At 42.5% G+C, this 15,047-nt stretch overlaps 1 protein-coding gene across 1 annotated transcript in view; it reads right to left on the bottom strand.

Moving 5' to 3' along the window:
* Positions 1-3,222: 3,222 nt before the first annotated feature.
* The window catches only part of LOC124788904, a 51,548-nt gene continuing 39,723 nt past the window's right edge, over positions 3,223-15,047 (bottom strand). Inside the window, exon 3 of the mRNA XM_047256187.1 lies at positions 3,223-3,459. Coding sequence (XP_047112143.1) covers positions 3,223-3,459 — 237 coding nt within the window. The remainder of the gene's footprint in view (positions 3,460-15,047) is intronic.

Raw genomic sequence — 15,047 nt, 5'->3', positions numbered from 1 at the left:
CCCGCGTTCACTAAGCAATTTTTTAATTTAGTGCTCCCTTGCCCTGGCTAGCACAAGAACTGGAAACAAGCAAAACAAAAACAAAAATTGCACCGGCTATAATCGCTTATGTTTCTGGAGGGGCTGCATCAGTCTCAGCGCTGCTGAAGAGGCTGCATTGCAGAGCATAGTCATGGACCCTTGTTGCAGGTCCATTGGTCGCTAGACACGCGACCGCTGGCAGCCCATCGCCCGGTTGAGAATCGGCCGCGCCCGTATTCTGCTGGTGCTGGCGCTGGCTGCAGGTCGTATGGTCGCTGGCACTCCGCTCTATCCGCGTTGCGTGGTGTCGTGGAATGACGATGGTAGGCGTGCAAACGATTAACTGAAACACGCATTTCCGTGGATGTTTATGCTTCGCCTAGTTCTACTAGCCTTCGGGCCTAGTTGCTTAGCACACTGGTATCGCAGACGAGCCCCTAATTGCGAAGGGGCTGAAAAATAGGTGCGGTTGAAGAGTTCACACGAGTGTGCATATACAAATGTTCGTTAAAAACTTTAGTGCAAATTTTGGCTCCCACGTAAGTCTCAGGGGATGATTTCCACACTTGGTGCATTAGTACACTGTTCCACATCAACGCATTAGTTATTGTTTTGGAATTAATATTCACTCAGACATGAGTACCGTTTATACTAGTGAACAAAAATTAAGCGATTGTAATAGCAAAATCATTTTTCACGACACAGTTCAATTAAGTTTTTATCATCTCTATTTATTTGGGCCGTCCATTTCTTTCACCCAGTGAAATTAGCACTGGTGAGACGGTTTACAGTTTCACTTTAATAAGAATTTGACTCCAAGCCCCCAATAGCAGTAATATAGGCTGCTATAATCGAAAGTTACTCAAACAACTCGAACAGAACCACAAGTCCCACTGTCCTCTTTGTTCTAACAGTTTTGGCGCGAAATCACAGATCGTCACATGTTCACTAACACCGATGTATACCTCGAAATTCGTACTCACACAAATAATCGTAGCTCCTCCAGTTCACCAAATATATGCCTGCACACTTGTGCTATTAAACAATACACTTCCTCGAAATAAATCAGCGCGAAGAATTCTTACTCAAACGATCACATGGGCCACCTACAAGTGGGGCTCGCTCGCCACCCACCGACCAACTCCGCCACTCACACGCTCACAGACTGCCCAACAACTGAACCCCGGCGATTTTCTTTTTTTTTTTTGCCCTTTTCATTCCCTTCTCAGAGGGAGAATGGCGCGCTGTTCTAGGGTGTGCATTTTGCCCTTTTCAGCCATTGGGTGTACTTTTATACTGTTGTGGCACAATTTATTTTGCTATCTGGGGGTGCAGAAAGGACGGGGGGGAGGGGGTTCTCCCAATTGGGAATTTATTTGCAGCAGTATGTTGGGGACAGTTCCGGTATTTACCTAAGGGGCCAAGGAAAACCTGTACAACCCGGCCAGAACGGCTTGTTTTGTCTTCTCTTACTTTATTTGTCGTCCTGCCAGGTTTGGCGCTGGCGTTCACGGCGGGCAAGAGCGGCTTCGCGCCTTCTGTTGCGGTCCTGCTCTTGCCTTCTTTCACGTTCTTCTCTTTCTCTTCTGAATTTCTCTTCACGGGCTTCCACCTTCCTTCTTATGAGCTCCCGACATTGCGTGAAGTTCATTTGGTGCTCATCACGCTCGGCCACGTTCGGGATCGCGTTGTCCAGGATTTCGCTATTTACCAGGTAATCCTGGAAATTTACGAAACCCTTGGTTTGGACGTCTGCGTCCTTACGCGTTGCCGGCGTTGTGTTGGTTGCTGCTGCGGCCTGCGTGGCTCGGCTTATCGTCATCCTTTTAAGCAAAGCCGTCTGGGTAGCTTGCGGAATCTGGTTTCCGCTTCCCTGAGGGCTGAGTCGACGTCGGGACCAGCTGTTGCCGTCTGCCCCCACGCTGCGCCACAAGATACTGTGACAGCGAATCACCAGCATCGGTTCAGCCGGAATGTGTGGGTCGAGATAATTGGCGACCGTATTTTGGGATCAGTCATTCTTCCACGTCGCCTAAGGCCGGGAATATCGGCGTTTCTTGCGGTTAATTTTGCCTCCCCTGCTGAAGGAAATTACATTCACGATTAAAAGGATTGTGTCGAGGCAACATGATGGTGCACCAGCCCACTTCGCACCTCAATCGCTTCTTCTCTGGTCGATGATCGGATGAGATTCAAATGGTTCTGAGTATTACGGGACTTAACATCTGAGGTCATCAGTCCCTTAGAACTCAGAACTACTTAAATCTAACCTAAGGACATCATAAACATCCATGCCCGAGGCAGGATTCGATCCTGCGACCGTAGCGGTAGTGCGGTTCCAGACTGAAGTGCCTAGAACCGCTCGGTCACAACGGCCGGCGATCGGATGAGGGGTCCAGCTGCACCGCCTGCTCGTTCACCGAATTTCAACCCGCGCGATTTCTGCTTTGGGGCCATCTCAAAAGTATCGTGTATTCAGAGCCCATTACAGAGGTGAATGCACTAGAGAAGCGTATTCATGCTGCCATGTGAACGGGTTTGAAAGAATATGTTGTAGTGCTTAGACACATGTGCTGATGTACATGGAAACCATTTTCAACACACTCCGTAACTGTTGCTGCATGGTGCAGAGCGTCTTAGACTGCAGGCTCTGTAGTAATGTATGAATGAACAAAGGGTTTCTAGCATAGCAACCACGCATTTCCGGACATAAATTCACTTCAACTCTTTTGTTCTGTTTCCTCTCATCGATCAATTCCTAAAGTTTGTACACGGGGGGAAAAATCACCCTGTATTGTATTACCTATATGCAACGGTTTCACTGGCCTGCCGTTGTCGAGGTCTCGCCCATGATAAAGGAACGACGGTAAATCCACGATTCCGCAAGCTGCTACTTTGAGCAGCCCTCACTTCTAATTCGCCACGCTCCCGTTCTCCTACCGCTGGCTCCGCACAGCCGGCTCAAATGACGTAGACAAGAGACAGCGTCGCAGATAATGCCACGAGATTACCCGCGAAAGAGTTTCCTGAAAAGCCAGACTAATTCGCTCCCTCTCATTGTAGTCTGAACAGCTGTCGGAGTGCCGCTTCATCGCGGTGTGTGATGGGCCCGGAGGGGTGAGTCCGGCGGCTAGAGAGCGAGTTCCCGCGCCCAGGGCACAGTGGCCGGCAGTCCGCAGACTGCAGCAACAGCTCCCAACCCTAATGAGACAGGCCTCCCGGTCCCGCCCCTTCCCCACAGCCACAGCCGCCGGCGTTAATGAGCGCCACACAGCAGCAGACAGCAGTCGCAGCCGGCTGTAGGCTGCTCGTTGGCTCGCCTGCAGCAGAACAGCCGCGGCCGGTGCAGCTCTCCCGCCTCGCTGCTGGTTGCCTCTGCCACTGCCCGCTCTGACCACCCGACACGCCGGAGTTGCGCTTCAGCGACACTTGCCTCAACTGTCAACCAACCGGTTTATTCGGGACACCCCTGTCACGTAGTCTAAAAATTAAAACAAAATTCTTGGACAGCACGCTGGAAAGGTTAGGAAAAAGGAGAGGAATTTAATAGCAGAGTAATTAGCATGATACAGTTCTGTAAATTGTCAATAGATCAAGTACATCCTCTATGGAAGTGCCCTGTGGTTCCTCATTCATTCTAGGAAGGTTCGAGAGTGACATCACCTTTCTTTTCTGCAATTTCCTTTCCTTAAATATTCGATTAGAACTATTGCTCGTTAATGCTCTGGTATGTTGCTGTCATTCCAGCAAGTATTTACAACATTCAGTAGTTTCATGAGTAATCATTTCGAAGTGTATTTAAAAAATTACACTCAGAGATCGTTTTCACCTGGAGTTTTTGTGTTTATAGATGTGTTTAAGACAACATTTTAATCTTCTGTTGATACAAGATCAACATGCACGTCGCTGACTGCAGTTTCAACATTTTCCTCATTACATTAGATCAGTTTAGATTAGTACTTGTTCCTAGATCATGAATACGACTCTTCGTAATGATGTGGAACGTGTCAGGTTAATAAAAGGTGTCTAGACAAGATATTACATTAGACAAAACATTACATGACACTCAACAATATTTTTTTTTGTGGAGGTCGGGAAATTACCCACTTACTATATCCAAAAATTCATCTAATGACTAGAAGGAGTTGCCATTAAGAAATTCTTTTAGTTTCCTTTTAAATGCTATATGGCTACCTGTCAGACTTTTGATGCTATTAGGTAAGTGACCAAAGACTTTTGTGGCAGCATAACTTACCCCCTTCTGAGCCAAAGTTACATTTAACCTTGAGTAGTGAAGATCATCCTTTCTCCTAGTGTTGTAGCCATGTACACTGCTATTACTTTTGAATTCGTTCGGATTGTTAATAACAAATTTCATCAGTGAGTATATATACTGTGAGGCTACAGTGAAGATTTATAGCTCTTTAAATAAGTGTCTGCAGGATGATCCTGGATGAGCTCCAGCAATTATTCTGATTACACGCTTTTGTGAAAATAACACTTTTACTCAATGATGAGTAACCCCCGAATATGATCCCACACGAAACCAGAGAATGAAAATAGGCATGGTAAGCTAATTAGCTCAGATGTATATCGCCAAAATTTGCAATGACCCTAATAGCATAAGTAGCTGACCTCAAACGTTTCAGCAGATCGTCAGTGTGTATTTTCCAGTTCAACCCCTCATCAATGCATACACCTAGAAATTTTGAATATTCTACCTTAGCTACCCATTTCTGATAGAAATCTATATTTATTAATGGGGTCATTCCATTTACTGTGTGGAACGGTATGTACTGAGTTTTGTCAAAGTTTAATGAGAGCCCATTTTCAGAGAACCACTTAATGATTTTCTGAAAAACATCGTTTACAATATCCCCAGTTAATTCTTGTCTGTCGGGTGTGATAGCTATACTTGTATCATCGGGAAGAAATACCAGCTTCGCATCTTCGTGAATATAGAATGGCAAGTCATAAATATATGTTAAGAACAGCAGAGGACCCAAGAGGTGAACCTTGCGGCACCACATTCTTTATTATTCCCCAGTTTGAGAAATCACCAGTTTTTTGCATATTATGTGAACTGTTTATTTCAACTTTCTGCACTCTTCCACTTAGGAATGATTTAAACCATTTGAGCACTGTCCCATTCATACCACAGTACTTTAGCTTAGCTTATTATTCCATGATTTACACAATCAAAAGCATTTGATAGATCACAAAAAATCCCTATGGGTGACTTCCGGTTACCCAGAGCATTTAATATTTCATTAGTGAAAGTATATATAGCATTTTCCGTTGAAAAACCCTTCTGGAAACCAAACTGACATTTTGTTAAAATTTTATTTTTACAAAGGTGTGAAGCTACTCTACAATACATTACTTTTTCTAGAATTTTGGATAAGGCAGTCAGAAGAGAGATTAGGTGGTAGTTGTTGATATCAGACGTCATCACATGTCAATAGTTTTGGAAATGACCCAACCACAAATTTTCTGACATCTGGTTAATTTGAACCATTTCCCATTCGTTTTTATTAAGTTCTTTCAGTATCCTATAGGCTTCTGTTTATTTCCCATACACCTTATGCTCTACACCTTATAAAATGTTCCCAGCTTTGTTGTTTTATTTTTCTTGTCGCTCTCTTGTGGTCACTACTGTGTGAAGCTTAACTCTGATTGTAGATATTTCAGGTAGCCCTGTTTCTTACAGTTTACGATGACTGCTAGTTCTTGGTCCCAGAATGGTAGTCTCCTTTCGTTTCTATACTTCACCCTTTTCCCTGAAGCTTCGCCAGCAGCTATGTGTATTGTCCTTTACATTTCTTTTCACTCTTCATTAGTGTTTCTTTTTTATCGCACATGTTTTAGTACTACACCTAAGAGTAATCTGTATTGTCATACGTGTCCAATGCTTGGATTTCATACCCAAATGTGTTCTACAGAGTTCTTCTCGCATTTGTTTTTCTTTGTGCTTGTATTGTTATATAGCTCGATTCTTATTTTTCATATTACCGAAAAATATACAGTGGTAACACCACATTCTTCGTAGGCTCTGGTGGCCTCCATTAATGTAATGACTTTCTCACTTGTAATGACATACTGTATTACAGATTTAATACCCCTAGTACTTCATCTAAATTTATGAATATATTAATGTCAGAAAAATTATTTCCTATCCTGAAGTCGTTGAAGGCAGAAAAATCTTTTAACTAATCTCTATTACAGTTTTCAGTAAGTTCTCCACGTGGCCCCACTATTTCTTTAATGGCGTGTTTAAGTATCGTCAAATTGAAATCTCCAGTAATTCTTAAATATCCTTCTTTAGGAATTCCATTAATCGTTGTCTGCATGCTTTTGTAAGTTGCTTTCGATTCTTCTCTCTTTCCCTCCTCCAAATATACATTCACCAGCTTCCCTATTATCTTTCACCTAAAATATAACGATTCATATTTATCAGCTTTCTGATTGGAGCAATTTTCTGTGGGTAATTTTGATCGTGACTATAACTCTGTCTCTGGGCCATTCAGTTCTATTTACTGCACTTGTAACGTCCTCCTTCCCAATCGTCCTATTGGAGTGCATCGCAAATGACTGTGACAGCTCATGCCTAGTGAAATTTTACAATGGGCAAGGCTATCCTCGGAAGAAAACAATACCTGTTAGTAGCAGGAAAGTGTACAACAGACCTTCCTGAAAGAAGAATATGTTCTTATATCTTATTATTGATGATAATTTTGGAATGGGTGGAATTTAGTGCAATCGTTCACAAGCCACACGGGGGAAAATGGTACCACGTAATATTTAATACAAAAAAACAGTGATTAGGAAGAAAAGTAAATTAAACCATCTTCAGCCCACTAGGCCAATATACATCCAACATCCTAAGAAAGGTAATGGCAAAGAAAATTAAGCAAATAATTACTGGCATGGTAACAGAAGGTTGTCACGCTTTTACAGAGCACAGCAGTTTACGAGAAAATAAATGGATCTGAAAGGTTTTAGTTTGCAATTGCTTATACTCAAATACTAAATGTTGAATGAAAGATAAATGAAGTTTCTGGTTCAATAAATAACTGGCAGTAACTGAAACTTCGCTATATAAAATAAATGACTTTCAGTAACCTCAGCTAACGTAATGCGGAATTTGAAAAAAAGGCAAGCATTTTACTTTTATTTATTGAGAGATTGCATTGGATTTACTTTAAGGAAATGAGAAACTGATTTACTTCTAAAAGAAGAAGAAGAAAACACAAACCAAGCCAGCAAAAGACACTCGCTGAGCTAAATACAGAATAAATGAAATTCCGCTCTCTTAGGTTGTGCTGTATCTTTGGTTATTACAAGGGTAATCCCAAAAGTTAGGTCTCCTATATTTTTATAAATATATATACCTGTTTATTTCTACATTGGTTGACATCATTTTACAGCTTGAACATTTAGCTATTTTTCGACACAATCACAATTTCTGTCGATGCATTTTTGTAGACGCTGTGGCAGTTTTAATATGCCCATGCCATACCAGCTCGCCGCCATGCTGTTCAGATAGTTATGAACCTCTTCTTTCACCTCGTCGTTGGAGCTGAAACGCTGGTACCACAAATAACGCTGACAGGTTCTGAGAGTCACTGAAAAAACTCAAACGGGCAATTCAGAACCGAAGAAGAGGAATGTTGAGCAAGGTCGTACACATTCTCCATGACAACGCTCGCCCACTCATCGCTCTGCAAACCGTTGTTCTCCTGCAACAGTTTTAGTGGAAATAATCACCCACCCACCCTATAGTCCTGACTTGGCTCCCAGTGACTATCACATGTTCCCTAGGTTAAAAGAACGTTTGGCCGGAAAGCGATTCAGTTCCGATGACGAGGTGAAAGAAGAGGTTCATAACTTTCTGAACAGCATGGTGGCGATCTGGTTTGACAAGGGCATACATAAACTGCCACAGCGTCTACAAAAATGCATCGACAGAAATGGTGATTATGTCGAAAAATAGCTAAATGTTCAAGCTGTAAACTGATGTAAACCATTGTAGAAATAAACAGGTCTACGTACTTATAAAGAAATGGGAGAACTTACTTTTGGGCTTACCCTCGTAGTTCCGTCAGTGAAATTTAACTTTACTGTAAGTGATGGAAATTAACAGCCAAAATTGCAAATTAGTTAAGCTTCTGTGATGCAACACAAGAACGAAAAATTACGGAGGCAACTAGACTCAAACCGGTAATTAGCAAATAAACAAAACTGACAGTATACAGTTAATCAGTTTTCATGTTTTTACGACTCTCTGTGTTTGTATGGAAAGGAAAGGGACACTTCTTGGTAATAATGTCTGAGGACAATGGAAACACATGTGCCCTACAAATTTGTAACTATTTCCGGTTATTATTGAGAAAGTTAGTGATTAAAGTTTATTAAAGAAATACCACTGTGTAATTCCTGTACAATATTTCACTCATGCTCATAAATTAAGGATAATTGCAGAATGTGGTGCCACACAACGTGGCACTACACAAAACTGGCGCTAATAGCAGAGGCACATAAGGAACACACACGACACAGATCTGTAAGACCACGGTATTAGTGATAAGTTGAGAAAACCGTCCCGAAACACATGTGCTACAAAACGCCATCGTTTCCTGCGCTTGTACCCCGACATCAATATGGGATATGATCAGCATGCACACGTACACAGGCCGCACAACGGGTTGGCATACTCTTGATCAGGTGGTCGAGCAGCTGCTGGGGTATAGCTTCCCATTCTTACACCAGTGCTTGTCGGAGCTCCTGAAGTGTCGCAGGGGTTTGAAGACGTGCAGCGATACGTCGACCTAGAGCATCGCAGACGTATTCGATGGGGTGTAGGTCTAGAGGACAGGCAGGCCACTGATATCTTCTGTTTCGAGGTACGCCTCCACGATGGCAGCTCGGTGGGCCGTGCGTTATCATCCATTGAGAGGAAGCTGGGACCCACCGCACCCTTGGAAAGGTGGACATACTGGTGCAAAATGATGCCCCGGTACACCTGACCTGTTACAGTTTCTCTGTCAAAGACATGCAAGGGTGTACGTGCACCAACCATAATCCCACCCCACATATTCAAACCACGACCTCCAGACAGGTCCCATTCAAGGACATTAAGAGGTTGGTATCTGATCCCTGGTTCACTCCAGATGAAAATCCGGTGACAATCACTGTACCTGAACATAACTTGCGTCCACTGTTCCTATGACCATGTATTGTGTTCTTGACACCACGCTTTACGGGCTCTCCTGTAACCAGGGGTCAGTGGAATGCACCCTGTAGGTCTCCGGGCGAATAAACCGTGTCTGTTCATTCGTCTGTAGACTGCATGTCTGGAGACAACTGTTCCAGTGGCTGCGGTAAGGTCCCGAGCAAGGCTACCTGCGGTACTCCATGGCCGTCTGCCGGCACTGATGGTGAGATATCGGTCTTCTTGTGGTGGTGTACACTGTGGACGTCCCGTACTGTAGCGCCTGGACACGTTTCCTGCCTGCTGGAATTGTTGCCATTATCTTGAGATCACACTTTGTGGCATACGGAGGGCCAGTGCTACGACCTGCTGTGTTTGGCCAGCCTCCAGTGCCCTCGTATTCTGCTCCTCATAACGTCATCAATATGTGTTTTTGAGCCATTTTCGACACCAGTCACCATTAGCACGTCTGAAAACGTCTGCACACTTACTCACTGCACCGTACTCTGACATGCACAAACACACCTCTGCGTATGTGGACTGCTACCAGCGCCACCGTGCGACGACTGCAGGTCAGATGCACCGCATGGTCATACCCCAAAGTGATTGAAACCTGCAAACCGCCTACCAGAGCATTGTTTCACCATGTATCAGCATTATTCTTAATATATGAGCATGAGTGTAGTTATACACTGTCAGTTCACAGTCTTACGATGTTGTAGCTGTGAGGACGACGAATGTAGCCGATGACAATGCTGAGCAGCTGTTGTTGCTGGTGATGCTGATTTTGAACCACGAGTCTTCACCAGAGCCAAAGATAATTATGAGATATGCAATAGTTACAATTGCAGCTTCCCCCGTCTGTCCACTCCGAGCGTGCTCTCAATACTCGACCAAGGTGCTGTTTCTCCTCTCTGCTCGGAGTACGACAGAGGCTTCCATACACAGAGATAAACAACGGGACAGTTACTGCAATTTCGTAATTGCTATCGATACATTTAAACACCGTTCCCTAGGCGATTACCATGCAATTTTCAATATTTACGTTATAATTAAAATGAACTACCTACGTTCACAAATAAATATACTATTAACATTCTCTGTGTATTAATTACAGTTTACGTAATAAAGGTTACAGATTCAGAATTAGAAGTATAATACAAGTTATAAACGGATATCAAGCATCGAAAAATTTTACATCATGCAAAAAGCATCTGATCTTCATTTTCACTGTTACAGGTGCGCCACATTCCATAAGCTTATTCTGAAGAGAAACACGATCTGGGAATATCAGAAGAAATACAAGCGGATATTCAGATGCATACAGGCATTCAGTTTTGTCTATATACATGTTAATTGCTCGTTAAGGTTCTCATAAATTATCATGATTATGTTTGTGCGCGTGATTAGGATCACAGCACTGTATCATTATGACTCAAACGATCGAGGTGTACTGTAACATTTTTTAAGCAAACAATCATATCTTACAAAAAATTATTATTTTTGAAATGGTTCGTGTGTTACGAGCAAGCGTCAAGATTAATCTTAAATGTTTACATGGAAGTTTTGCACTCGTTGTGTTGAAAAGAAAAAGGTCCCGCTCCACACACGTATTTACAAACGCCTCAGCGCTCTAAGAGCAGGCAGCTGCTCATTCCTGACATGGGACTTTTGCCCGCGCCACAGTGGCACACTTCGTCTCTCTATTTGTTTGTGCCGTAGCGTTCCAGAACGTCCACCTGCCTCATATTCTCTGAAAACTCCCTCCCCAGTAATCCTTGTATTTCTATCACAACGGGTAATCGCTACTGTCCTTATTCACACATAAACAGACCTACAACTCACATCGCATAAATAATACATGGTATATAAAAGTATTTTTTAATACATAGTATTTACAAAATTACAGTTGATACACATACCAAAATGACTGTACACTTAGGTCATGGCTTGGGTTTCCTTTCTTTTCTGTTGCTTTCAGAACATTTACTCTGTAAGCTAAGTTTCTCGTTATAATTTTTGAAAGTTCGTTGATGACAGTGAGGTCCAGGAATAAATATGGAATAAATTTATAAATTACAATAGTAATAGAGTTTTTTACTGGAAATTCTTTTTCAGAGTAATCAGTTCTTAATTGATACAGTTTCAAGTCAACAGTTTACATTACCTAAAAGCTATCCAGAATATGGAAGAGCTAAACAGTAAGCGTTAATGTGAAGTATACTGACAATCTTAAATGGTCCACTATAAATGAATTTAAATTTTGAAATGTCATAATGAACCTCGCTTCATTTCTCGTCCGCTTTAACGAGAACGAAGTCAGCAATTGCAATTTTAGCAAACCGGCAGTTTGTTATAAACTGCGTTACTGTTGCCTTTCTTATCGGATATAACCTTAGAAAAGGCTCCCAGAACTGCTAATATGTAGGCGAAACTACGTCCGTACACACTAACTCTAGTACATTGTCAGGTCTTGTGCTATGCATAGGACCATGATTTGGGCGGCTGGTCACTTTCCCCCTCTGGCATTCACTGCAATCCTATATCCTATATCTAATTCTCTTTAAGATGTTGCTAAAATCACATGAACCAATTTCTCTGTACACTTCTTTGTTGTGCACTGACCATGGGCTAAGTAATAATAATATACTTTTCCGGCATGTACTTGGTGAGCCAAAACACCCGCAATGTATCGCTATCCTCATCTTTGCTTTTATACAGGATATATATTGTAATACTGTCCCAACTTTTCTCCGTTTTATTCTTTTCGTCACGCTTGATCTTTACTATTTCCAAGCAGTCGTCCACTCTTTGATGACGACTCATATTTTCACAAACATTGACTATCTTCTTTCTTCATTCTATGTCTTGAAAGTAGTATAATTTCAGTATACCTTCGGATTCCTTTTCCCATAACAAGTCCTCATCCACAACAATGTCATTCCAGAAAAATCTATCTCCTGCTCTGCGGTTGCTGAAGTCGTTTTGAACCCAATACTATGCCCATTTCATCAATTTCTTCGAACGACCAAACTTGTTTTACCAACGGTTCGCTGTCCAGTCAGATAAATTTTCTTCGGAAAAATGAATATCATCCTCCAAACTACTTCGAAATGTGCTCTGTTTCTGCTTCTAATTCTTCTCCCGAGCTCACAAAATCCACACCAATCACGTCAGACTGTACGGCGTCAGCGGTCACCCTGTAGGTGTTCAGTCTACGTGGCTTTCAATTCTTCGTACGTAGTCATCATCGGCTAACTCGTCTTGACCCTCTTCAGAAAATTCGCCTCAGTTTTCTTCAGACCACTGTCGATGGGTCAGTTACAACACTTGGACAAAACATGCATTCGGTACATAGCTTTCCCTTTCTTCATAAACTCTGATTTTATGCTGGTTGAGAAGGGTCAAATATTGTCCGCTCTTTCCATTAGCACGCTTCTCAAACAATCCTCTATAGCTCTTGACCTTTTCGTATATCCTATCAAACTGCCCAAGCCATACCTCCTCGCGTTCCGTCTTACCGTGCACTATAGCGGAAGTTCTATCCGATATCGGTTTCTTTAATTCCGCCAGCGTATGACACTGTATTGGAGCCTGCGGTACCGTTGTTGCTTTAACAGCGCAGCGCCTTATTAATGGCCCCTACTCTTTTTTCATGGTTGTTACGGACAATGATCACTTTGTCGACTGTCGTTTCATCTTCAGTTATTGTTATCACGGGTGTGTTACTCGCTATTTCTACTAGCACGTTTTCCCATCGCATATTTATCCATCCGGATCTACCATAGCTACGTTGCCTAAGCTTTCTTCTGGGTCGCCAAGGTCTTTCCTCGCCCAGTGTGCCCCAAACCCCCTAACCGGCGCGGCTAATGGTTTCGCTGTTTAACTACGACAGGCCCGTTTCTATCAGACTGTCGTAATTGTTAAATTTGCTCATGCTTACTAATTTTCCGGCGAGAGCCACGTACCATATTCGCTTGGTACTGGTGTCTGTCATTTCTACTGTAATTATTACCACTGTTGCTGTTACAGTTGTAGTGGTGTGAGTTGCCACGTTGGTCGTTATCATTATTGCCATGGTTATTGTTATGGTAATTGCTGCTATCGCCATAGCCCTTACAATTTTCGCAGCTAGTACGCCACTTATCCTCATCTTCGACCTTTTCTTAGAACACAGTAATTGGTTCAAAATGGCTCTTAGCACTATGGGACTCAATTGCTGAGGTCATAAGTCCCCTATAACTTAGAACTACTTAAACGTAACTAACCTAAGGACATCACACACATCCATGCCCGTGGTAGGATTCGAACCTGCGACCGTAGCGGTCGCGTGGTTCCAGACTGTAGCGCCTAGAACCGCTCGGCCACTCCGGCCGGCACAGTAATTGGTTCAAATGGCTCTTAGCACTATGGGACTTAACATCTGAGGTCATCAGTCCCCTAGAACTAAGAACTAATTAAACCTAACTAACCTAAGGGCATCACACACATCCATGCCCGAGGCAGGATTCGAACCTGCAACCGTAGCAGTTGCGCTGTTCCAAACTGAAACGCCAAGTATCTCTCGGATACCGTGGCCTACATCCGTCAGTCGATCACGGAAATATTCTAAACTGCGGATCCATTTTTCTCAAAACTCTTTCATTGAGCCGCCCGAGTTTGCGTCGTAAGTATTTTGACAATACAAAACTACCCCATATTCTGTCCTGCTTCTGCTGCGACCAATATTCTTTCAAGAAGGCATTCCTAAATTCTTGGAAGCTTCAGTTCGCATCATTGGGTTTTAAGCCCCACTGATTAGCCTTGCCCGCAAGCACGTCGGCTACGGCGTTAATTTCCCTCTTATTCGTCCACGATTTATATAGTACTCTTTCACAATTTTTACTAAAGTCGGTAGCGTGCAAACTACCGAGCTCTTTGAAGGGATGAAAAAGCTTATCCTTCTCTAACATTTCAATATTATATGCGTGGCATGACAAAGAGTGCCGCTTTTCGTCTTATCTCTTTTTCCAGTTCGGTTACTTTTGTAACTTCTTGGCAGTTAGATGCCACAAACGTTTCCATTTCCCTCATTTTCTTATCGCACATAGTCTGTTGTTTCTTCAGTTTAGTATCTACGTCTGATACTAAGGTCTCCAACTTCGTAACATTTTCCCTACCGCCTTCTCGCACTAACTCTACATTTTCACTTATTTTATTTTCAATAATGGGATCCAGTTCCTGTTCGAACCTCTCTACTTCTGTCTCAGAACGACTATTTCGGCTTGCTATTTTGGACTCATCTCTGTCATGTCCTGCTGAAGACTATCGATTTCGGAATTCATTACAATGATTTCTTTCTTGACTTCATCTACTGTCGTGTAAACATCTCCTTTATTATTGCTAAAAATCTTGATTACTTTGTTCTGATCATCCATTTTATTTAATTATGCATCAATTTTTCTGTTAATTGATTCAGACTGTGCATTAATGTTACTGATTCAGTTGCTCAACAAGTTTCTTATTTTTCCAGACATTACTGGTTGACTTTTATTCCGGTTTTTCCTTAACATTTTCCTAGATCCATCGTCAGAAGATTCAGTTTTGATTCTTATTGCGAAATCCGTAGCATCTGTAAATGACATGAATTCCATTCTTGTCAGTGCCTGCGTTTCAGCGGTAGCGTCTGTGATGCTAGCCGCCGGTTTCTCAACAATAGTTTCCGCTGTCAGCGTTCCCCTTTGTTCCTCTCATACTTCCCCGTTAAGTGCAATCAAATTATCGGTTTCACTTGTGTCCATTATGTTGCTTGTTTTACGCATTAATGCAAATTTAG

The sequence above is a fragment of the Schistocerca piceifrons genome, chromosome 3, assembly GCF_021461385.2.
Source record: "Schistocerca piceifrons isolate TAMUIC-IGC-003096 chromosome 3, iqSchPice1.1, whole genome shotgun sequence".
NCBI lineage: Eukaryota > Metazoa > Arthropoda > Insecta > Orthoptera > Acrididae > Schistocerca > Schistocerca piceifrons.
Note: the sequence above shows the minus strand (reverse complement) of the source record. Positions and strands in the feature narration are given on the sequence as shown.